Source organism: Syngnathoides biaculeatus, chromosome 2, assembly GCF_019802595.1.
Source record: "Syngnathoides biaculeatus isolate LvHL_M chromosome 2, ASM1980259v1, whole genome shotgun sequence".
NCBI lineage: Eukaryota > Metazoa > Chordata > Actinopteri > Syngnathiformes > Syngnathidae > Syngnathoides > Syngnathoides biaculeatus.
Window position 1 is genome coordinate 28,771,290 of NC_084641.1, and position 25,090 is coordinate 28,796,379.

Below are 25,090 nucleotides of genomic sequence, written 5' to 3' on the forward strand. Positions count from 1 at the left end.
TGCCCAAACCCTAACCCTGGCTGTGAGAAAACATTCCACAGATAATTTTATAAAGATTTACTTTGACACTGTTAAAGGTTGTTTTTATTTTCTGATGATCTTAATTCACTTGAACAAAGTTTTCTTTACTCTCTCCTTCACCTTTAAAGGCAGACTGTTTTGTCGCAAAAAAGCAATGTCATTATTTTCCCAAACTTCATCCGTGGATAAGCAAGAAAACACATTTTCTGTGATTATTTTTGATGAATTTTATAATACAGAACTCTGCAAATTAAATTTGATTTTCAAACGTGAGGAAACAAGTTTAAATTTTCTGTGGGAAATAGGACACCGCAGAGACAACTAATGAATAATGCGTTTAGCATGATATTTTCCCACTGCGAGACCTTATTTCCAAAAATATATCAAACTAGTTATCTTAAAATGTAATGTTTTATGACATTTATTTTTTTTTTTAGTTTTTTTTGCTGTTATGATGATAGTGCTTCACGGCGTATTTTGGGAAAAGTTAACATGTCAAAGAAATCGGGCCTTAGGTAATATGCAAGCTCTCTTGCTCGTCACGGTGTTGTTCTATGTCTTTACTTTGCACTTAGCCTTTTTTTTTTTTTTTGGCTTACTAAGTCGAATTAAAAATGCTTCATGTTACCAGAACTGAAAAAATATCAAGCTCGCACGACCAGTTTTAATTCTACACGCCAAACTTTGAGAAAACCACCGCCATAATCCAACCTTGTAAACCATGTCCTCAACAAATTTTGGGAGTACCAAGATGGCGACCAACTGGCTTCAACCAATCGACGTGTATGCGCCGTCCAGTCTTTCTGTTTTGAGCTCAGTGGTTTGACGCCAATAAAGTGTATGAAACTAAAAACGCTATATCCGGGTGGTGACGTCACAGGCATTTAGATGATTATGATTGGTCGCCTCATCAACTCCCAGGAATTGTGGGCGGGGCTTCAACCACAGAAGCGACTCGAAGGAAGCGAGTCGTTCATTTTCGTCGCTTTTTGTTTTTGAATGATTTGTATTTTTACCCCCTGATGGCTGCCAGTTAATGAGGGGCCAGAGAGCGCATTTCTCCGGGTTTGTCAAAAATATGAAGCTGCGGCCGCTTTGTGAGCAGCAGGAAGAGAAATATCGCATCGAGGAGGACGAGGTGGCTCTCGGGCTTTGACTCCTCGAGGTAACGTCATGATGGCTGCTGCCGATGATAGTTAGCCGCTTATTTGACACTCATAACCAACTGTTATGACCTCACAACAGCAGGGGCCTGATAGTCACAAATAGCAACAATAATGACAAGATAAAATAAAATAAAGAACTCCGCACGGGTGAACTTATTTAGCATTGCTAATGCTACAGGCTAGGCTGAGCCGCTACTTGGTGCTGATGCTGAGTTGGCTGACGGGCAAACAGCAGTCGTGTACCTTTTTAAATCATTTATTAGGGTATGGTCGACTTGGCAGATATTATATCTTGACAGAAATTATGATAATCTAAGGTTGTCAGAAAGTCCACTTACCAGTAACCGTTCACGTTACAAAAAAATGTAAACTCACGAATCTGAAAAAAACTTACTATCATTTGAAAGAGATTTATAAACCCTTTAAAATATTACTCAAATGATATCACTAGTCCAAATAACATAAAAGTTATGGCCATTTAAAAATTGAGAATATGGTCTAATTATGGTATTGGTAAAACAATAAATAAGAACAAAAAGTCGTGACCTTCCCGGTTAATTACGATCTTCAAAATGTCATCACTTTTTTGTTTGTCTTTGGATTTTCATGTAATTTCAGTCATGATAGCTTGATTAAAGTGTTATCATTTACACTTATTTTCATTATAATTGCATACAAAGCCACAAATCCGGCAATTTCAGCGATTTTGCAATGCAACTGACATTTTTGCCAGCGTTTAAAAAAAACAAAAACAAAAAAAAAACAGTGCAAATGGTCATATCACCTTCAAATTTCACTTATTCATCGATAAGTACATATAAAACATAAATGAAGAACTTTAGAAAAACTGGATACTTTGGCAGGTTTTGATCGAGGTTATAAATGGAGAAAATTTTTTGAATAAAAAGTACGACCACAACTTCTTCTCTAGCGAATTTAAAAAGACAAAATGGAGGTTGCAGACGGAAACGTGGACTACGTTATCAGCTTTTGTGCGTTTTGGTGCAATAATAAGTCTTATGCGCGCAAAATAGTGACTCACATCGTACGACAGGTAGAAGTCCATTTGTGACGTTGTGACAAGATCATAATTTTAATAAATGGGTTAGCGTTTTATTAACATATTGGGTTACAATTGTGGAATATGTATTTTTTTTTTAAAATAATGGATTTATTCGTAAATTGTTTTTTTGTTTCATTGACTGAAATTCATCCATCCATTATCTGCACCCCTTATCCTCACAAGGGTCGCGGGAGACACGGACAACAGGCGCACTCACAATCACACAATTTAGGGCAATTTAGAATATCTAATTAATGTATTTTTTTTGGGGTGTGGGAGGAAACCCACGCAGGCACGGGGAGAACATGCAAACTCCACACAGGCGGGGCCGGGATTTGAACCCCGGTCCTCAGAACTGTGAGGCCAATGCTTTCCAGCTGCCCCACCGTGCCGCATGAATGAAATTCGGACGTATTTTTTCCCCTTTGTTCAAAAAATTTTAAATTGACCGTACAAAATGGGAAAATCTTATTTTTTTTTCCAATGTAACAAATGTTTGCAAATGTCTTATTTTGATGAAAATCAAAGATAATCAGCCTGCTTTATAACTACGATACAATTATTTATCCATCATTAGATTATTAATATTGATTCTTGTGTGGCTGAAATTCCGAGGATTTGGACTGTTTTAAACTAAAAAAGATCTCTAAATGATTAAGTGATCACAAACTTATGGATTTATTTTGGCGGGTAGGTGAACACTTGGTTTCATTACGTATTAGATAGCAAAAATATTTACAGAAATTTACAAAATTCAAATGAAAAGGAGCAGAGGGAAAAATATAACTTTGACTGAAGTGCTTATGTGACGTGATAGCTATAGCAGCTAAACTCATGTGCATAATGTCACCCGTGTGAAATTCTGAACATATTTTGTCACTGACCATATTGTACCCGTGTACATTTTTTATGGAAGCATCATGCGGCGGGCGTCCCTATTCCTGACCGCTCTGTGGCTTCTGTCTGAGCTTTCGGTCACCACCGTCCAGGCGGCGCCGTGCCAGACCTGCCAGAAACTAGCGGAGAGTTTCATCAAGGTACCGGAGTCGCGTTTGGGGATCTCATCACCGCTTAGTTTGTGGCCTCGTCATTAACGGCGTTCATTTTTTTTTTTTGATCTAGGGCTTGGAGAGAACAGCCAACAAGAACTTCGGGGGAGGCAACACAGCCTGGGAGGAAGACAAGTTGGCAAAGTATGCACACAGGTACGTACGTACTGTACATCTGCAACCGATCAAATTATGGTTTGAAACTTTAATTTGAGCAGGCCAAAAATAGATAATAAAATTTTCTATGTTCAAAAAAGCAGTGGGAACAAGTGTAGAATGCAGTTTGCAACTCCAGCGGCGCCGGATGTGTTTGAATGTCGGTAAACTGGACGCATATTCTGCTCTTCATTGAGTTGCACACTGCAGTTTTTGCTGACGAGCAAAATATGGATAATTAATGAGAAAAAAAAAGTTCTCTTCACGCAAAAACCACATATTAAAAATGTACCGCTTCCGCCCAGAAATGTGGATACAGTGATGCCTCGGTTCTCGACCACAAACGATTCAAAAAGTGAATTGTTCAAAAACCGAATCGATGTTTCCCATTACAATGAATGGTAAAGCAAATAATGCATTCCAAGCCTAAAAATTTAGGCTTTTTAAAGCATTTTTTGTTAGCTTTTACTGATATTAAACTGCATCGTAGAAATACATGTATAGTTTAGATACTTTATATAATAAAATAATTTCAGAAATATATTTATTTTTTTGCTTAAAATGTATGCTTTAGTGTTCTTGAAGTAGACAGTTTTACGCAGAGCTTTCCGTTTTTCAGCACCAGCAGCCTTACTACCTCCACTTGCCTTCTTTTGAGCCATGATTGGGGGTTAATACCAGATGATGAGAATGAGATGAGAAGAAAAACAACAGTCACTACCGAGACACGTCTATGTACAGAGGCTATTATTCGAATTATTATTATTATTCGAAAACGGGGACTTTCGAAAACCGAGGCTTTACTGTATGTAGCTTACAGTGGATTAGCTAAAGCGTTCCTCGACTAATTAGTCATTTTTGTTGTTTTTTTTTTTTATGAACTACTGACTTGCCGTTGCAGTGAAACCCGTCTTCTGGAGATCGTGGAGACCGCTTGCGACAAGTCCGACTTTGAATGCAACCGGCTGCTGGAGCAGATCGAAGACCAGGTGGAGACGTGGTGGTTCCACAGGTAACATTGGCAACGACGCGTGCATGAAACGCATCACTGAATAGACAAATTATCAGGTTAAGAAAAAATATTTCTTTACTTTCTAATTTAATTACATTTTATTATATATTTTTTTACAGTAATTCTTTTTTTTTTTTTTTTTCCCCCAACAGTCATCGCGCTAGTTAGCGTTAGCCCCGCCGTGTTAGCATTAGCACCACCGCGCTAGCGTTAGCACCGCAGCGTTAGCGCAGCCACGCTAGCGTTAAACTTTTTCTGTGTACTGGGGCTTATCACCAGGTGCGCTCATTAGGCCTGGAATTACGGTATATGCTTTGAGAAACATTACAAAAAAATGTTTTTTTGGGTGGGGGATCTGTAATAGATTAGTGGCATTTCCATTCATTTGCATGAGCATGAAAGGAATTCAACTCGTAAATCAAGACACCACCAAATTGGAATATATGACTTGACACGTCGCTTAGGCAACAGGAGGCGCCAGACCTGTTGGAGTGGCTTTGCATCGACCAGCTGAGACTCTGCTGTCCCCCCGGACGCTTTGGACCCGACTGCAAAGGTTGTCCGCAGACCCCGTTTTTCCCCTCCGAAGCTTACGTGCCACCGCTAACGCACGCGACCCTTCCAAATGCAGAATGTCCGTCGGGCCCCGGCGGCGTGTGCGGAGGTTTGGGCCGCTGCGAGGGCGAAGGGACTCGCCTGGGAGCCGGAGAATGCGTTTGCGATCCCGGCTACTCGGGCCCTCTGTGTCACGAGTGTGCGGACGGCTACTACAGAGACAAAAGTGGCAATGGCAGCACTGGAACCTGTGCAGGTAGCTCCTGACTATCGGATAAGCCGTTCATTTTTAATGTCGCACTGCAGTCATTTTCTTGTTTTGTTTTGAAATGCAATTACCGTAATTTCCGGCCTATAAGCCGCAACTATTTTCACACGCTTTCAACCCTACGATTGAAACGACTAGCGTTAGCGCGGCGCTAGCGTGAAACTCTTTCTGTGTACCGGGGCTTATAAGCAGGTGTGCTAACGCTAGCGCCATGCTAACGTTAAACTCTTTCTCTGTACCGAGCCTTATAACCAGGTGCTCTCTGTAGGCCAGGAATTACGATAATACGTTCGAAGGTAAGTGTTGAAAATGTGCAAAGACAAAACAATTTAGTATTTAATTGTTCACATAGCTTAAAGCCCTTTTTCCTTGTTTTAGCTAGCTCAATTTTTTTGTTGTTGTTGTTGGGTTTGGCTATGTCGTTAGCATTACCAGGGAACAGTTAAGATTCAGGCCTCCCCCACGATATAACAAGCGCCGTCTGTGGTTAATCGCTGGAACTCGATTTCTATTATTACTTCATCTTCCGGTTAGCCATCTAGCTACGGCTACATCACCGTCATCTCATGAGATGTTTTGTGTTATTTCCGTTGCGTCTCTGTTCAAACGCCTCCACTGCAAAGTGACCTGGCCTGGTAACGTCAGCTAGGCTAGTACGTATTAGTCGCTATTGCGCTTGTGGACCAGCCTTGCCGCCGTCCCAATTTATGCGGTGATTCTGCCAATTTGTGCGTTTTTTTTTTTTTTTTTCTAACGGCCACAAGGGGGCAGTCGAGCGGAAAAGGTAAGAGTGAGAGCGGTGGACTATACGTGCCGAGAAAGTGAGTTTTACCCTGTTAGCGCCCCGCTAGCGTGTTACTGCAGTGTCTCAGTGATTTTTACCAATATGTTTTTTTAACTGCCCGTGTTAGCGCGGCGCTAGCATTAGCGTTAAACTCTGTGTGCCGTTTTTCTTTGTAAATATCTCGCGTTTCATTGTGGGCACTTGCGGCTTTTACACAGCTGCGGCGTGTGTATGTACCAAATGGTATTTCCTTGACAAATGTACTGGGTGAGGCTTATAACCAGGCCGGGAATTACGGTAATTTTTCTGGGCATTTTAGGGACCAACCGAAGTCCGAATTTTTGACCGACTGCCATTTTGCCCCCATCCTCCGCAGCCTGCTTCCACTCGTGTAAGAAATGCGCGGGGCCGCAGGACTACAAATGTCTGGACTGCAAAGCGGGCTGGATGCTTCACGACAACAAGTGCGTGGGTGAGTCGTCTCGCTCGGGTCACGCGGCGCGTCCGTTACCGGGCTTTTATCTGGACACGTGCTACCCGTTCGACTGCCCTCACGTCTCCTTTTCAGACATCGACGAGTGCGGAACGGAGCTCTCTCGTTGTCCGTCCAACACTTACTGTCACAACACGGAGGGCTCTTACGACTGCAGAGGTAGGCTGTCCCGCGCTGCTTATCTCTCGTCACGTTGAGACGTTTGTAGGTTTTAGACCGTCTGTTGACGTCGCCCCTTCCAGGCTGCGACCAGGCATGTGTGGGCTGCATGGGCAGCGGTCCCGCACGCTGTAAGAAATGTGCGCGAGGCTACAAACTGAAAGGAGCCAAGTGTCTCGGTAAGCTTTTGTCGCGAGATAAATGACATTTGTTTTAAGATCTGCGAGAATAGTGACACACAACCCCCGCAATAAGTGAAATCCGAGGAAATGGAAATACTTTCTTGAAATGCACCCTACTCACGTTTTTGTATCATTTACAGTGGTTAACATTTTTGAAGGTCTTTGAACACACTTTTAAAGTAATACAAACACAATGAAACATTGTTTTGAGACTGGGTAAAAGGAAATTATGCCTCAGTCCTTGACCACAATCCGTTCCAGAAAACGGTTCGAGAAGTGATTTGCTCGAAAACCGAATCGATGTTTCCCATTACAATAAATGAATGGGGGGGGGGGGGGATAATGCGTTCCAAGCCTAAAAAAATGTGGCTTTTTAAAGCATTTCCTTGTCATAATCTGCATATTAGAATTATTAAATATTATTTTTTGCTTAAATGTATGCTTTAGTAGTAGAATAGCCTAGGCTGGGAATGCGTTGCCATAACGGTAGCGACTCGGCCCCCAGCCCCTTTTTTTTTTTTTTTTTTTTTTTTAACAAAAGTGCAGAATAACTTTAAACACCCACTAATGAGGGGGGGGGGGGAATCATTTATTTTTTTTTTTAACAAAACATTAACTCGTAACTCGAGTTAACAATCTTTGAAACAAAATGAAAATGCAGAAATGCTAATGGAACTGAGCATTATTAAAGTTCATGAGAAAAAAAGCAATGCAAAACTATCAAATGACAAAGGCAAAGAATGAATCTAGTGTCACTTGCCGCCTTTTAAGGACTTTTCTGAAGTGGCTCATCACAACATCATTAAAATTTTGACCTCTATAAATATATATATTTCTAACCTCTATAAAGTACCAAGTGGGGGGGGGGGACAATTGTAGTATTTACTACAAACAACCCGTTCGCAAGTGACTTCTATCATCTGCTTGGCCTTGAAGTACTAAGTACTTGAAACAAGATGGCGTACATTTGTTTGTTTGTGCGGCAGATGTTGACGAATGTAGCGAGCGTGCAATCGCGTGCCCGGGACTCAACGAGGCCTGCATCAACGAGGTGGGCTCCTTCCACTGCGACTGCGCCGACGGCTTCATCAGACGAGACAGCATCTGCGTGGAGAACAAGCCCCCCGGTACGTCCGGACGCTGACACGCCCCCCCCCCCCTTCTGTCCTTTGACTCTGTCCTTTCTTCGCGTCCCGTCAGCCGGCCCGGAGAAGGGACTGTTCGACGACATGACGGACGACGAGGTTCTGGTTCTGCAGCAGATGTTCTTCGGTGTGGTGATCTGCGCCCTGGCGACGCTGGCCGCCAAAGGCGACATGGTCTTCACGGCCATTTTCATCGGGGGCGTGGCCGCGATGGCCGGCTACTGGCTGACGGAGAAGGGAGACTACATGCTGGACGGATTGCTCAAAAGCCGCTAGGCGCGCGCGACGGGTCGGCTTCTCGCGCCCGTTTGGTCGGGAAGCCACTAGAAAGGGCTTTGCTGATGGTTTTTTTTTTCATCGATACGAGGAAGAAATGTTATTGAAGGTGAAATGAAGGTACGCTACACGAAGCTATTTGAAAGGAAATGAAATGATTCCCTACCTCGACTTTGTTGGGCGCAAGAGCGGCGATGCCACGTCCACTGGTGATTGTTCAAAACCGCCTACTGTACCACAAGCCCCACTGGGAAAGTGGCGGCTGCCGCGCTATCGTGTCCGCTCTCGTTCACGATGCGCCGAAGCTCATCACAACTCAAGGTGGAATGCGTTTATGCTTGACATTAGTAATGATGCATGCTACTGAAATGGAAAAACACTTTTATTGATTTATCTATTTATTTATCAATTTATTTGTTTGTTGTCTTTGGCATGAAAGACCGACGCAGGACGGCATCGCTGCTACACCCGCTCGGACGGTGTAAAGAACTTTGCTGAGGTAAAGCCGCAATTATGATGATCCAAGACATTTTTGCTTCCTTTTATTTGTAGAGTATGGAGCCACAGACGTTTAAAAAAATTATGGCCAGAATATATCGTAATTCCCGGCCTACAGAGCGCACCTGGTTATAAGCCTCACCTAGCACATTTGTAAAGGAAATACCAATTGGTACATACATAAGCCGCAGCTGTGTAAAAGCCGCAAGCGCCCACATTGAAACCCATATTAAAACCCGAGATATTTACAAACAACGATAGTACACAAAGAGTTTAACGCTAGCGCCGCCGTGCTAATGCTAGCGCCACCAAGTTAATGCTAGCGCCATGCTAACAGGTCTGGTTAAGAAAAAAAAAACATACTGGTGAAATTCACTGAGACACGGCAGCAGCACGCTAGTGCAGCATGAACAGGGCTGGACCGGTAAAAGTCACTTCCTTGGCACAGCGGAGGGTTTAACGCTAGCGCCGGGCTAATGCTAATGCTAGCAAGGTTGGTTAAAAAAAAAAACATACCGGTAAATAACACTGAGACCCCGCAGTAGCATGCTAGTGCAGCGTTAACAGGGCGGGACCGGTAAAAGTCACTTCCTTGGCACAGCGGAGGGTTTAACGCTAACGCTAGCGCCGGGCTAATGCTAGCAAGGTTGGTTAAAAAAAAAAAAAAAAATACCGGTAAATAACACTGAGACGCCGCAGTAGCATGCTAGTGCAGCGTTAACAGGGCTGGACCGGTAAAAGTCACTTCCTTGGCACAGCGGAGGGTTTAACGCTAGCGCCGGGCTAATGCTAATGCTAGCAAGGTTGGTTAAAAAAAAAAAACATACCGCTAAATAACACTGAGACGCCGCAGTAGCATGCTAGTGCAGCGTTAACAGGGCTGGACCGGTAAAAGTCACTTCCTTGGCACAGCGGAGGGTTTAACGCTAACGCTAGCGCCGGGCTAATGCTAGCAAGGTTGGTTAAAAAAAAAAAAAACATACCGGTAAATAACACTGAGACGCCGCAGTAGCATGCTAGTGCAGCGTTAACAGGGCTGGACCGGTAAAAGTCACTTCCTTGGCACAGCGGAGGGTTTAACGCTAACGCTAGCGCCGGGCTAATGCTAGCAAGGTTGGTTAAAAAAAAAAAAAAACATACCGGTAAATAACACTGAGACGCCGCAGTAGCATGCTAGTGCAGCGTTAACAGGGCTGGACCGGTAAAAGTCACTTCCTTGGCACAGCGGAGGGTTTAACGCTAGCGCCGGGCTAATGCTAATGCTAGCAGGGTCAGTTAAAAAAAAAAAAAAACGTGCCGGCAAAAAACACTGAGACACGGGAGTAACACACTGGTGCTTTGATAACAGGGACCGGTGTGATGGTCTGAGCGCTCCCGGTGCTGAAAGGTCTCCTTGTGATTAAAACATGCGATTATATTTTGTAAACATCCGGCCAGTCTGAAACATCCCCATCCGTGCTTCAACATGTGCCGTTCGACAACTTGTCGCCGAGCGTTCATGTTCGCTACGGACATCTCAGAAAGACAAACACAGTGAAACATACATATGCGTGTATATCTTTTTTTTTTTATCAAATTTTGTTTTAATGTTAGGGTTAGGATATAACGTATGCTCGAAGAAGGGGAACTATGAGACCGGCGGATTTCCCAGTAAGCGTCTGCTACGTACCCAGAGTTCCACTGTTAGTAATGCATGCGCATTAATCAAAAGGAGAGTTTTCTGCACGGGGGAGCGCTAGGCTGTCACACCGGACCGGTAAAAGTCACTTTCTCGGCACATATATTCCACCGGTGTCACTCTTACCTTTTCCGCTCGAGTGCCCCCCTCGCGGCAGTTTCAGTGTGAAAAATGCACCAATTAGCCGCATCCCTGCATAAACCGCAGAGTTGAAAGCGTGTGGGGGGGAAAAAAGTCGCCGTTTATAGGCCGGAAATTACGGCAGTTGTAACGCGCGCACGAAATAGAAGTGGAGGGCATTGCGTATTGCACTTTTGAGTGAAAGTGCGCCATTTGCTTACCCTGATGTCGACTTTGTTCATGGGAATGATTTTAAGTTTTTATTTCATGTGAATGTTCAAACCATTTTGCATTTAGTGCGGACCTAACATCGTTGTGTGGCTGCTGTTTGGGGGGGGGGGGGGGAATTACAGTAAATAAAAAGTTCCCACTGGAGTTGACTGTGGCCCCGAGGTAAAGCAATACATATTTACAATCCACATTTTTATTGCATTTTCTGTTGACATATCCTGTTGATACTGTATTTTCAAGTCCCGTTGACGTAACTTGTCTTGTCCGAGTGTGACGAATTTGTGCATGTTTCCAAATGTTTTTATTCCTGAGTTAATTCTGTGCTCGATTGTCAATAGACATGTTTTCCTTTTACGTAAACACACCCAAAAATAAAAAAAATTGGCTTTGTTGATACTTTTTGGATGAAGAGCAACACGGCATGAGGAAAGATGTGACCGAAATTGTCAAAAAGAGCAGATTCCGACTTCTGTCAGGTTTGAAATTGCTGTGTGTTCCTGAATATCATTCATTTACAATACTCGGAAGTGGTTAAGGATCATGTTCAGGTTTCACGTGAAAATTCAAGTTAATCCCCAAACATACAGTGAAAAAAAGTATTTGAAGCCCCTGCTATATTGCAAGTTCTCCCACTTCGAAATCATGAAGGGGTCTGAAATTTTCATTGTAGGTGCATGTCCACTGTGAGAGAGATCAAGAGAAAAATCCAGAAATCCCAATGTATAATTTTTTTTTTTTTTTTTAACGATTTGTGTGATATAGCTGCAAATAAGTATTTGAACATCTCCAGCTAGAATTTTGACCCTCAAAGACCTGTTAGTCCACCTGCACTCCACGTATGATCCTGAATCAGATGCAACTGTGTGAGGTCGTTAGCGGTATAAAGACACCTGCCCGCCCCAGACAATCAGTAAGACTCAAACTTGTAACATGGCCGAGACCAAAGAGCTGTCCGAAGACACCCGAGACAAAATTGTACAACTCCACACGGCTGGAAAGGGCGACGGAGAAATTGCCGAGCAGCTCGGTGAAAAAAGGGCCACTGTTGGAGCAATCATTAGAAAATGGAAGAAGCTAAACATGACGGTCAATCTCAATCGGAGTGGAGCCCCGTGCAAGATATCGCCTCGTGGGGTCTCAATGATCCTTACAAAGGTGAGGAATCAGTCCAGGACTACACGGCAAGACTTGGTCAATGACCTGAAAAGAACTGGGACCACCGCTTCCAAGGTGACCGTTGCTAATACACCAAGACGTCATGGTTTGGTTCCCCTGCTTAAACCAGCACATGTCAAGGCCTGTCTTAAGTTGACCATTTGGATGATTCAGAGGAGTCATGGGAGAAGGTTTTGTGGTCAGATGAGACCAAAATGGAACTATGTGGTCACAATTCCACTAACCGTGTTTGGGGGAAGACAAATGATGAGTTCCATCCCGAGAACACCGTTCCTACTGTGAAGCACGGGGGTGGTAGCATCATGCTTTGGGGGGGGGGGGGGTGTTTTTCCTGCACGTGGGACAGGACGACTGCACTGTATTAAGGAGAGGATGACCGTGGCCATGTATTGTGAGATTTTGGGGAACAACCTCTTTCCCGGAAGATGGGTCGTGGCCGGGTCTTTCAACATGACAATGACCCGAAGCACACAGCCAGGAAAACCGAGGAGTGGCTCCGTAGGAACCCTATCAAGGTTTTGGTGTGGCCTAGCCAGTCTCCAGACTTAAACCCAGTTTGGAGGGAGCCTAAACTCCGTGTTTCTCAGCGACAGCCCAGAAACCTGTCTGATCTTCAGAAGATCTGTGTGGAGGAGTGGGCCAAAATCCCTCCTGCAGTGTGTGCAAACCCGGTGAACAACTACAGGAAACGTTTGACCTCTGTAATTGCAAACAAAGGCTCCTGTATCAAATATTAACATTGGTTTTCTCAAGTGTTCAAATACTTATTTCCAGCTGTATCACACAAATAAATTGTTAAAAAAAAAAAAAAAATCATACATTGTGATTTCTGGATTTTTCTTTTTCGATGATCTCTCTCACAGTGGATGGATTTGCACCTACGATGAAAATTTCAGACCCCTCCATGATTTCCACGTGGGGGATCTTGCAATATGGCAGGGTGTTCAAATACTTATTTTCTTCACAGTAACGATCAATTACAGCAGTGGTTTTTGAACTTTTCCAGTAAATACCGCCGTATTTATTGACCAATGCTAAAATGTGTTTGACAAAAAAATAATTCGTTTTGTTCTGAGAAGTATTCCCATTAATGTATGCCACATTTAAATTCAAATCCAAATGAAATTGAACATGAGCGCTGCATTTTTTTAACATGCATCCATCCATCCATCCATCCGTTGTCGGTACCTATTTGAGCGTCCCTGTCCAGTTGATGGGGTTGAGGCGCAGCATCTGCTTCTCCGTCAGGACCTCCTGGCAGCGCCTGAGTGCGCTATCTCGCCACCTTTGCTCCATCAGCTGCAAAAACAGCACGTATGGAACCTCTCAGCCCCGCTGGCCCCGTCTTTCGAGCTCATTTTGATACTCGCCCTCTTGTTGGCATCTCTGTACGCCGCCATCGCCTTGCCGTGCCGCAGCTTTTGCTCCCGCTGAGCGGACAGGGCGAGCCGGTCCACCTGGCGCAGGTACTCGGCTTCCTTCGCCCTGCTGGCCGAGCGCAGTTTCAGCGGGATGCTTTTCTCCTCCATTTGCTTCTTGAGATGCTCGCGCAAGTCCCTCCTTTAAGAAGGCGAGCCATTTCTCAAGCGGTCTATTCGCTCAGCAGCTTTTCTTGCGGCGTACCTGTACTCTTCTTTCTCAACGCTGGTCCCGTAAAACGGTTTTTGCCATACTTGGTGATACCTCCGATGTCGGCCAACAAAAAGTGGGGGGGGGGGGGTTTGAACAAAATACAAAACGATCATTAGCTTATTTCCGAGTTGAGAATATTTTACCGTAATTCCAGGCCTACAGAGCGCACCTGTGTATAAATCTCATGCAGTACATTTGTCAAGGAAATACCACTTGGTACATACATACGCCGCAGCCGTGTAAAAGCCGCAACTGCCCACATTGAAACACGAGATATTTACAAAGAAAGACGGTACACAGAAAGAGTTTAACGCTGGTGTGGCACCAACGCAAGTGCAGCACTAATGCTAGCACAGCACTGACTGGGCTGGTTAAAAAAAAAAATAATAATAATAAATTACCGGTAAAAAAAATCACTGAGACACGCCAGTAGTACAGCGGCAACACACTTAGCACTGTGTTAACGCTAGCGCAGCACTACCGTGGCCGGTAAAAGTCACTTCCTCAGCACATATATTCCGGTCTCACTCTGACCTTTCCCGCTCGACTGCCCCTAATGCTAGCGCCGAGCTAACACTAGCGCTGCGCTAACAGGGCTGGTTAAAAAAAAAAAAAAAAAAAACGAAACACAGCAGTAACACGCTAGCACAGCACTAACAGGACCGGACCGGTAAAAGTCACTTCCTCGGCACATATATTCCACCGGTCTCACTCCTACGTTTTCCGCTCAAGTGAGCCGTAATGCTAGCGCCGGGCAAACGGGGCTGGTTAAATTAAAAAAAAAAAAAAAAACAAAACTGTAAAAACCACTGAGACACTGCAGTAACACACTAGTGCAGCACTAACAGGGCCGGACCGGTGAAAGTCACTTCCTCGGCACATATATTCCACCGGTCACACTCCTACATTTTCCGCTCGAGCGCCCCCTTGCGGCCGTGAGAAAAAATGCACAAATTCGCCGCATCACCGCATAAACCGCAGGGTTGAAAACATGTGAAAAAGTCGCGGCTTGTAGGCTGGATATGACGGTAGTCAAATTTTCAGGCATCTGTGGATTACAGTATTTTTCATATTTTTAATGTTAACTTAGTCCCTAGTTGAGCAAACACGAGGAAAGTAGCAACATTAAGCAACTTCAACTAACGACGACGAAGGAGAAGCAAGATGCTCCCCATTAATGGCCTCGTCGGCTACAAAAAGGTTGCCTGGTGAATGTGTTGTCTTGTGCTAGCCTGGAAACCACCAGCTTCTCATGTTTCAAAAATTTCTGTTCTCATAATAATTGTGGTAATAATAATAAACATACAGCTAAGATCTTTTTTTCCACTTGTCATTTTGATCACATAGCATTTTTGGTCACAACGTTTAGCAAAGCTATGGGAATGCATTTCGATTGGCAGTGGTTCCCAAACTTATTTTGCAGCGCCCGCATTTTTGGAGATGAAATTTTCAGTGCCCCCCACCCCCCCTCCCCCGCTCCCCCTTGACCTCTTGCAAATTATTATTATTATAGTATTAACAAAAACATGTACAACAGCTGGGTGGTAGTCCTTCCACCCTATGGGTTGCGCCCCCCAGTTTGAAAACCACTGCATTAAGGTCAAGATAATGCAAAGTAATTGAACGCAAACTATTTTGCGCACATCAGTTTTTTTGTTATTGCCCCTCGTTAAATACATCCATTTTCTTAACTGCTTATCCTCACAAGGGTCGCGGGAGTGCTGGAGCCCATCCCAGCTGTCATCCGGGTACACCCTGAACTGGTCGCCAGCCAATCGTAGGGCAAATCGAGACGAACAGCCACACAACAACCACACCTATGGGCAATTTAGAGTGTCCAATTAATGTTGCATGTTTTCGGGAATGTGGGAGGAAACCCGAGTGCCCACCCGGAGAAAAGCCACGCAGGCACAGGGGAGAACACGCAAACGCCACACAGGCAGGTCCGGGATTGAACCCGGGACCTCAGAACCGCCGCTGATCCCAGCGTGCCGCCTCGGTAAGTACATTTCAGCACAAATTCACATTATTTTTTCTACACAAGTACCAGTGCCTCTTTTTAATCAAGCAATCAATTGTATTAAATTATTTTAAAATTATTTTGAAAATTTTATATATATTATAATATAAAGCGAAGCAAATTTCATACACAAGGTGCTTTACATGATTAAAGGCATTTGAAAACAACGAGATAAAACATTTAAAACGGGATAAAAAAAAATATATAATATTTTAATTTGATATTACATTATTATAAAAATTAATCGTATAGCTCTTTTTATCCCTGCCCCCCCCCCACACACACACACACAGAAAAAACTATCTTGTAATGATGGATACTAACACAAATCCAGACACTTAACAGTACACACTTGAGTTAGGTTTGGCGCGCCGCAAGAACTGATGCGTTTGCCGGGCGTACTGCGCCCCGTACCTGTTATACTCCCGCCTCTGCATGATCAAGGTTCTCTGTTGGTTGTGGTGGTGAGCGGCAGGCGTCTCCAGACCGACGCCGCGTTCGCCGACCAGCCGCGGACACAAAGGGTTGAGTCTGGGAATCACCTGGAAACAAGGTTTGAGTCCTCGACGGTGGAGTTTGCGGTTCGGCAAAAAAAATAAATACATGAACGTGTCGTATGTATTGCGCAGTATGTTCAAATCGTCTGTGTGACCTGACAGCAGGATATTATCAAATAATCTCTAGAAAATCATGTCTCCCAACCCATTCTATGCCTCAGATTTAATATGAATTATTTTCAGATTTGTCAAAGTGCGACAAGAAGCCATCAGAGACCGCAGCGACAGGAGCGAGCGAGTGCGCGGGTGGGCTTGGAAAACCGCCGACGTCATCGGGTTAGTTGATCAGCTCTCAAAGCCGAAAATACCAGATCAAAGTGGTAATATTCTTCATGTGTCAATACTCCATATGTAGCCATAAGTCACACTAGCGCTAAAGCGGTCCATGGGATGGGCATGGGGGTGGGGAGTGAAGTGAGAGTTCGTAAAATCTTGCTAGCAGTCTCAAAAGTGCATATTCTACCTTTAACCTCCGCCCAGACTGCCAGATAACGGTCCGGACCCGTTCACGCGGACACGAACACGTTCGCACTCAATATTCCTTTGTGACGACTCTGCTAATACGGAGGACGCACTTGCGCTGAAATGCGGACCGACGACCCGCCAAGCCCGGCGTCGTATGGACGGTTGCGGGTTCGACTACCTGGTCGCCTGCGCTCGGCTGGCCGGAGGCCGCGGGGATGAGCGGCAACGTGGACGAGGGGGCGGGGCGTCCGCCGCGAGGGAGGCGGAGCGCTGGTGAGGTGGTCGCTACGGAAATGGAAGCTGTCGTCACGGAGACAAAAAGCAAAGGCGACGCATTGGAAACGTTGCCTGGCAAAATTACCCGCGCGACGTAAAAAACTGCAAACTATGAAATATAATTAAAAAACACTTTTCCGTCTTGCAACTTCTTAAAATCTAAATTGACTTTTGAGTTTTTGGGTTTTTTTTTTAAATGTTGTTTTCCGGGCAAGGTAAGTAGTAAAATGGAGGAAGTAAAAAGTAGAAACAAGGCAGAAAATAATATCCAAAGTGCAAGTGAAGTACTATATCTCTACTTTACACCATTAATAACAATAATATATATATAAATATGCACAATATGTATAGTTTTAATTCAGTTTTCTTACGGAGTTTCATTTTTGCAGCTTGCCTTCTTCCCTCTGGTAATATGCAGACGAATCCCCTCAGGAAAATCTGAAGGTCATGACCTTTAACCTTTAAACTGCGATTATTATCTTCATAGAAATGAATCCAGGCACAAACGATTCCGCTGCTTGTAGTTATACATTAAACCGCGGCACACTTCCTCGTTCAACGCGTCTTTTGCAACGGCAACAGTAACCCTGGCAACCCCCCCCCCCACCCACCCACCCACTACAGTCCTCTCACCAACAAAACAAAACTTCTGATTGGTTGAGTGAGGTCATCGGCGCTTAGATGACGACCGTAATTTCCAGTCTATAAACCGCAAATATCTTCCACACTCTTTCAACCATGTGGTTTATGCGGTCATGCGGCTAATTTGTGCATTTTTTTCTCACGGCCACAAGGGGGCACTGGAGCGGAAAATGTAGGAGTGTGACCCGGTGGAATTTACGTGCCGAGGAAGTGACTTTTACTGATCCGGTGTGACGGTCTGAGCGCTCCCCCGTGCTGGAGAGTCTCCTCGTGATGATTGCGCATCCGTTGCTAACAGGGGAACGCTGGGTACGTAGCAGATGCTTACTGGGAAATCCCCCGGTCTCATCGTTCCCCTTCTTCGAGCATACATTATATCCAAAACCTAACCTCAAAACAAACGTTAATAAAAAGATATACACATATATGTACGTTCTGTGTTCGTCCGTAGCGAACATGAACGCTCGGCGACAAGTTGTAGCACATGTTGAAGGTGCAAGTGTGGGGATGTTTCAGACCGGCCGGAAGTTTACAAAATATACACGCATGCGCATTAATCACAAGGAGACTTTTCAGCACCGGGACGCTCAAAGCATCACACCATTCAGTGTCCCGCCCCCGAGATCCATATACCCCACCGCGATCAGAAGGTTCATCAGCTGCCCACACAACACTATAAAAGTGCCATCCACTCGAGGGCTGCAAGATCATTAAACTTTCATATTCAGGTGGGGGCCACAACACATCATTTCACCGGCCACAAATGGCCCCCGGGCCGCCAGTTTGTCCTTGAATGCCTTGTGGCGGTGAAACGACTATCAGATCGTGTGATGAGAATGACATTTCAAATTGAGGGTGTGTAGAGTTATTAGTGGTTATGGCTCAGTGGTAGGACAAAGCATTGAATGGGGATGTTTCAGACCGGCCGGAAGTTTACAAAATATACGCCCATGCGCGATCATCACAGGGAGACTTTTCAGCACCGGGAGCGCTCGGACCGTGACACCGGCCCTGTTAGCGCAGCGCTAGTGTGTCACTTCCGTGTCTCAGTGATTTTTACCGTCATGTTTTTTTTTTTTTTTTTAACCGGCGCTGTTAGCGCGGCGCTAGCGTTAGCATTAAACTCCCTGTGCACCGGTGCTAGCGTTAGCATTAAACTTTCTGTGTACCGTCTTTCTTTGTAAATATCTGGTGTTTCAATGTGGGCACTTGCGGCTTTTACACCGCTGCGGCGTCTGTACGTACCAAATGGTATTTCCGTTACAAATCTACTGGGTGAGGCTTATAACCAGGTGCGCTCTGTAGCCCGGGAATTACGGTAAATACTCGACACGCCGATGTTCATCTGGAAAGGATTTAGGGCTCTAATTTTTCTGCATCCGCGACGGGACGCAAATTTCGGGACGCAATTTGTCAGACGAGTACATTGAGCCGGGGGGTGTCGGCGCAGGGGGGGGGCGTCGTCGTGAATAATTCTTCATCGAATGTGTTCAGGGTGCAATAGCGCAGTTTTAATGGAGTCCCGAAATCAGGACGAGTGTTGAGTCGGCACATTATGCTCGCTAAAAGTTGTCATAATTTGCTTTCTTATCATGCTGCATTTCTTACGCTAATCAACATGGAAACATAAACATGAGACGAAGAATACACAGTTGAAAAAAAATGAGAAACATTTTATTACATCAATACTGGATGCCTCGGTAGGGCTAAAACATCAGAATATTTATGGGGGGGGGCTTTTCACACGATCAGTTCATCCCATTCTCCCTTCAGATTCCGAGCGTCTGCTGGTTTTCCCAAAGCCAAGCGTGATATTTGTTCAACATGTGATCGTCGGGCGTCACCTTGACCACAAGAAAGCGAGAACAAAATTGGTTTGTTGCTCTGCGATGATTTCGAGGAGTGAAAATCTAAAATCGAAACGTGAAATGAAAACGAGGACCGACCCGCCTCCACTCTTCCACGCAGAAGATCCGATAGGAGTCGTTGCCGTACTTGCCGATGCCGTGCAACTCGATGGGGTAACGCCAGCGCTTGCTCAGATATTCATCTGCACGTGACAAATGAGTACAAACATTGGCTGGATGTATTTAATACATACATGATGCATGAAATAAAACATGTACCGAAAGGTCCACCGACATTCCTCTATCCATTGTAAAATATAAATATTGTGAGGAAAAATACATTGAACATTATTCACTTCAATGTCCATGCAAAAAAATAAATATGAGCATAGAGCGTGTCGTCCATGCGCAAAGTTGCGGAAGTTTCACTCGACATCCCAGTGGCAGCCATATTGCCTGTAACGTTATTTACAAATGTCACATCGGGACGGTCGCTATTTTAGAGATGTTCGGACTTTTTTCCCGACGCCCCTTCTGACACGGAAACTCTTTTCCAAGAAGAGAACATTCCCAATCGAGTCAAGTGACCCGGGCAATGTGACCCTATCGTTTCGAGCCATATTTAGATGATATGCGGATCACTTCGAACTAACAACAGACTCCCCGACAGTATGTAGCATACTCAGGAGGACCCATAGCAGGTGAAACGCCGGTGGGAGCTCCTTTACGCGCCAAACCACCTCCCCGCCTGATCCCACCTCCGCGGCGGCCTCCAGCGAGCGACGACAACGCCGCGGCCGCGCACGTCGACGTATTTACCACCCCGGACTTACGTACTTTATTTACATTACTTCAAGTTATGACGCGAATCTTTTGTTACTTCTGAGAGGATTACAATCCATTTTTCACAACAAACTTGGTCTTTTGGACATTTTTGAAGAGTGAATCCATCCTCACGAGCAATATCCAGCAGTACAACGAGCCGGCATTTTGGCTAACACGCAGGGAAAAAAAAACAGCTACTTTCCCGCCGGTAAAACTGGTATAAACACAAGAACCCGCCAGTATCCTTCGTGCTTCTTCTCCAAAACGAATGCCTCGAGAGGATTTTCATGGCGGCAGATACAAAAATCCATCTACGACAAAATCATGACGCGTGGTGAAAAAAAACGGATGGAAATCATCCCGTACGTGTCGGTGGACCTTTAAATGACAATTCAATTTAAATGGATTGTCCTTAAACGGTAAATACAAGTGAACGGTCCAGGGGAAAAATCAACCACCGGTTTATCCTTGCAGTTTTCAAAATTACATTAACGCTATATATACGCATATTTGTTTAAACAGTCTATATGACCTGTCATCACCTGATAGTAGAATATTAAGTTATCCTTTGAAAAATCACCCCTTTTCTGGTCCCACATAATGACTCTAATTTAGTTTTATTTAAAATGTGTAACAAAACGACAAAAATATCCAATCAGAGGCACTCTTCCTTGCAGCTTGAAAACTGTGTACCCCACCCCCGCCCCCGCCCCCTCTTTTAAAGTACTATGTGTTTTGGTTCCAGGACGGCCAGAACACGGTTGCATTCACCTGAGAACCGGATGATGATTTTGGCCCGGAGCTCAAAGAGGCCGAGCGGCTTGAGGAGTTCGGACACGGCCTCGGCGTCGGCTCGCCGGGCCGCTTCGGCGCACGGGTACAGCTCGAAGAACTTCCAAAGGACCGGAATGGCCATCTTACCTGCAGGATTTACGCAACAATAGTCGGACAATACACCAAACCCCCGTTTATCGAGAGGTACGGTCCAAACCCAAAGGTGAAAAGTTGCATTATAAAGAATTCATTTTTTTTAGTGTAGCAACACAGTGTAAACAACAACAACAAAAAAAAGGCATATAATATAGAGAAATGATTGTAAAGTGTCAATCAGTGCTGTTTGCCGAGAATTCTTCTTGATGGCAGTAAAGCCGAAGGCACAGGTGTCAAACTCAAGGCCCGGGGGTCAGATCCGGCCCGCCGCATGATTTTATGTGGCCCGCGAAGGCAAATCATGAGTATGGAATTCCATGATTTTTTTTTTTTTTGTTAAAAACTGTACCAAAATGTCAAATTGTCATATCATAAATGATAATGTTGAGATATTGCAAGCATTATTGTATACCCAAGCGTCAGCAATATTTTGAAAACACATTAATCTTGATTTCTAATTCCAAAACAAGCTCATAAATTTCAGTTGTAAATATGATGAGGCGAACGATTTTCACGGTTTCACAATCATAACGGCCCTCTGAGGGAAACCGTAACTTCAATGTGGCCCGCGACAAAAACGTCGAGTACATCTATAAATAAACGCTATTCTGTTTTCAAAATGTACACAATATGATCGCTCATTATTTAGGTGCATACCTTCACCCCCAAAAATGAAATACAAATTCAACTACTAAATTGAATTCAGATTTGCAAGCGCGCTTTCATAACCTGTATATCGCATCCATTCAAAAACGTTTTTAGTGAATGATCGAAACGCATGAATTTGACAACAATTATTAATGTCATGTGTCGTTATCAGTAAATAATAAGACACTTTTACAAGTAATTGCTTCTGAACTCTCACCTCGTTATTGTGGTGGTCCATCGATTTTGAGAATTAAGTCGCTTAAATTCCTTCTTTCCAACATTATCGATTTCTCGTTCCATCCCATCCCATCGGAACTTATTTTTGACATATTTATCATTTTCTTTCTTTCCCCTCGAGCACCGCCATCGTGCTCACAAAATAGCCCCGTGATCTGCCTCGTAGACAACGAGCGTTTTCATTGGTCAGGAGGAACGCATTCGACCAATCAACAGACACGTACCTAATCTTCCACCTCGCCTGCTAAAGTCGGAGCGCAATATGAACAAATGTGGTTTCTGGCACGGGTTACGGTCGGAATATTGCAGAAAAATGGAGAATATATAAATTATTTTTAATCGACGCAATTTAAAAAGACAGAATTCCACCTATAAACGGAAAAAATCACACGTCTGCAGTTATACGCCAAAAGTTTGAGATATATTTTGATCTCCTACTCCAAAAATTCAAAATAATCCAGTGGAACGTGTGGGTAAGGACAATAAATCAAGTGGATGTCGGTCGCAAGACGGGCTGCGGATGTGGGACTGACTGGAAACCAGATCTCTACCACCAGGATGTATCACATGCATTCATATTCAATACTGCGATACGCGGAAGGGAATCTCGTGTATTGTGCGTCGAACCTTACCGCTCGTCTTGTTAAGAAAAATGGTGGCCACCAGCAGCTTCCACGTGTCATGGAAAAGGGTTTCTTGTACCAGGTTGAAAGGAGACCGAGGTGGGGTCCACTTCTTGAAGGCTTTTCTTCGAGGTGGACTGGGACCTTCGCACGTTCAAGATGAAATTTGTTCAGAAATATGCACATCATAATTGAAGTAAAACCGTCAACGTGATTTGTCAGGCGCGCATGCGCGCCATCGGGCTCGCAAATCTGCACAGTCCAGCGCGTGTAAAATGTGTTATGAGTAGAAATACATAGATATTGAAAAGCGTCGTTTATTTTGTGTAGTCTTGACCAATGTGCCCTGAAAGCTGCGCTACTGTGCAATTGCGCACTTGTCGCACACTCTCAGCGCACATGAAAACCGATCCGGCGAAGTGAACCACACAGCCTGACGGAAGCACAGGGTCTCCTCTCAGCCTATTTCTACTTCCTAGTTTCCTTGACACCGCCCCCCTCCGCTCTTAAAGGCATACACTCATAATTACAAACAACACACACCGACTTTATATCTGCGGGCATGACAATGTGGACCGCACCCGTAACTTTATATCTGCGGGCATGACTGACCACACCCGTACATCTTTCAAATGTGAGTGACTGAAGTCAAAGACATTACCGTCTGCCAGGGGCTTCCTGCCAAAATAAGGGCTTGTTTTCCGTTTGTCCTCTGAACATTTGGACTCTGGCCAAAGAAAAACAACAACAAGGACACGTTATGATCGTGACAAAGATGGTTATGATGATGATGATAAGTCAGAGCGGCTGGTTACTATGTCTGGAATTTGCTACTGGTGCGAGGTTTCCAGCAGCGATTTGAGACGGCAACTCGTCTTCTTCGGCATCGGGGACGACATTCTGTTGACGACCGGGTTCGCCGTCCACGTGCAACTCATCCTCGCCCGCATCCGGAATCCGTCTCGCCCGTAGCCGGTCCAGCCTGCGAGGGTCCTCATCCGATGTGACGTCGTCACACGCCACACTTGCAAGTTCAGGAGTTGTTTTGCTGTCCAGATCGACGAGGTTCCTCCGCTCCGCATGCAGGCCTTCACGGGGGGAGCTTGTACTTTCACGTGTACTTGTAGGCGCTTGCAGTAGTTTTGACGCGTCTTCCACAACGTCCGGCTGCTGTCCACCTCTCGTCCGTTCTTCCCGAACGGGGAGACACTCGAGAGCGGCCGCTTTAAAATCGAAGCGACTGATGTCGACGTCTTGAGCGTTTTTCACCAGGTACGCCCGCAGAGAAGCTCTGGATCGGAACCTCCTCCCGTGGGGACTTGAAAACGTAAACATTCCGCTTAGTTTGGCACCGGACATCCGCGACAACGGGAGTTGGGCGGACGGAGATTACCTGGTGATGTACACGTCCAGTTTTCCCACCGTCTTCCCCGCCCGTCGCTGCCGAACCTCTCTGGTCCAACCGGGAGGCATTTTGGCGGGGTGGCCCGACTTATCCGTGTCCATGTGGCGTTCAACATTTACACTACGTTCTAAACGGGCTTGCGGAGAGGTGGGACATTTCCAGGAAAGTCATTTCATTTTCTGCCTCTGAAGCTGGTTAATTGTGGAAATATTTGACATTTTCATCGTAAAAATGGGGATTAACTGGGAACAAACGCTGAATGCCATTGACGGATTTAGAAGTCAAGTATTCATGTTTACTGAATGAATGAAATTTATGTATTAATAGCAAGATATCAGAAACATAGAAACATTTTATTTGTTAAAAAGTGGATATCTAAGCAAAACAGTTCTCCTTGCCCACATGCAAGGGCTTTTCAGTACACTTGTAGCTCCATTTTAATTTTTTTGTAATTCATGAATTAAGGTGTCATTCGTTTTGCAAGAATTTGGGTTGTTTTAGCCTGGATTTTGATTAAATAGATTTTCCCATTATATTTTATTTATTTTACCACGCACGCGTAATCGCGCACTTCAGTTTCCGGCGGAAGTAGGAAGTGACTATCATCCGTCATTATCACCTATAACCGCAGGGGGCACTACACGCTTTATAGGGAGGCAGAAAAATGCCAGACGAAGAAGATTTTTTCGTTGTGTTGCTAAAATTGATACGAAATTGCTTACTTTCCAAAGATGTTATCGAAAAAGTCCATCAACTTACACTTTTTTCCACACAGGACAAATGAACAGCGTCGAGCGTTTTGATCCGAGTCAGCGAGCTCGCTTTAGCATCCGACTGACTGCTAGCAAGCGTCCGCCTTGACGTCGGGAGCCGACAGGAAGCAAAAAAAAAAAGTCAACAGATGCCCAAAAAAAAAAAAAAAAAGTAAAGCAGGAAGTGTGAAGTGAGCCT

General features: G+C 44.7%; 2 protein-coding genes across 8 annotated transcripts; one reads left to right on the forward strand and one right to left on the reverse strand.

Annotated features, from left to right (window-relative positions):
• Positions 1-958: 958 nt before the first annotated feature.
• Positions 959-21,179, forward strand: LOC133514147 (protein disulfide isomerase Creld1). 5 transcript variants are annotated; one of them, XR_009798725.1, is made up of 17 exons: positions 959-1,186; positions 3,167-3,287; positions 3,373-3,455; positions 4,357-4,467; positions 4,932-5,023; positions 5,099-5,278; positions 6,451-6,546; positions 6,643-6,726; positions 6,810-6,905; positions 7,895-8,035; positions 8,109-8,650; positions 8,769-8,828; positions 15,373-15,441; positions 15,537-15,663; positions 16,129-16,237; positions 16,425-16,517; positions 21,042-21,179. XR_009798725.1 is itself a non-coding variant. In XM_061845565.1 (11 exons), the coding sequence occupies exons 2-11, from the start codon at positions 3,171-3,173 to the stop codon at positions 8,327-8,329; spliced, it is 1,221 nt and encodes a 406-aa protein (XP_061701549.1). In that variant the 5' UTR covers positions 959-1,186; positions 3,167-3,170; the 3' UTR covers positions 8,330-11,252. The 5 variants fall into 5 exon arrangements, 1 of the variants encoding a protein (XP_061701549.1); XR_009798726.1 differs by having other exon boundaries at positions 8,109-8,449; positions 8,517-8,828; XR_009798724.1 differs by having other exon boundaries at positions 8,109-8,828.
• mbd4 (methyl-CpG binding domain protein 4) lies at positions 19,282-25,039 on the reverse strand. 3 transcript variants are annotated; one of them, XM_061845591.1, is made up of 8 exons: positions 24,899-25,039; positions 24,128-24,275; positions 23,550-24,052; positions 23,396-23,461; positions 22,739-22,878; positions 21,068-21,212; positions 19,571-19,674; positions 19,282-19,468 (listed from the first exon to the last, which is right to left on the reverse strand). In XM_061845591.1, the coding sequence occupies exons 2-8, from the start codon at positions 24,238-24,240 to the stop codon at positions 19,394-19,396; spliced, it is 1,146 nt and encodes a 381-aa protein (XP_061701575.1). In that variant the 5' UTR covers positions 24,241-24,275; positions 24,899-25,039; the 3' UTR covers positions 19,282-19,393. The 3 variants fall into 3 exon arrangements, with proteins under 3 accessions (XP_061701575.1, XP_061701567.1, XP_061701584.1); XM_061845583.1 differs by having other exon boundaries at positions 24,128-24,330; positions 24,899-25,028; XM_061845600.1 differs by having other exon boundaries at positions 24,128-24,266; positions 24,899-25,014.
• Positions 25,040-25,090: the final 51 nt, after the last annotated feature.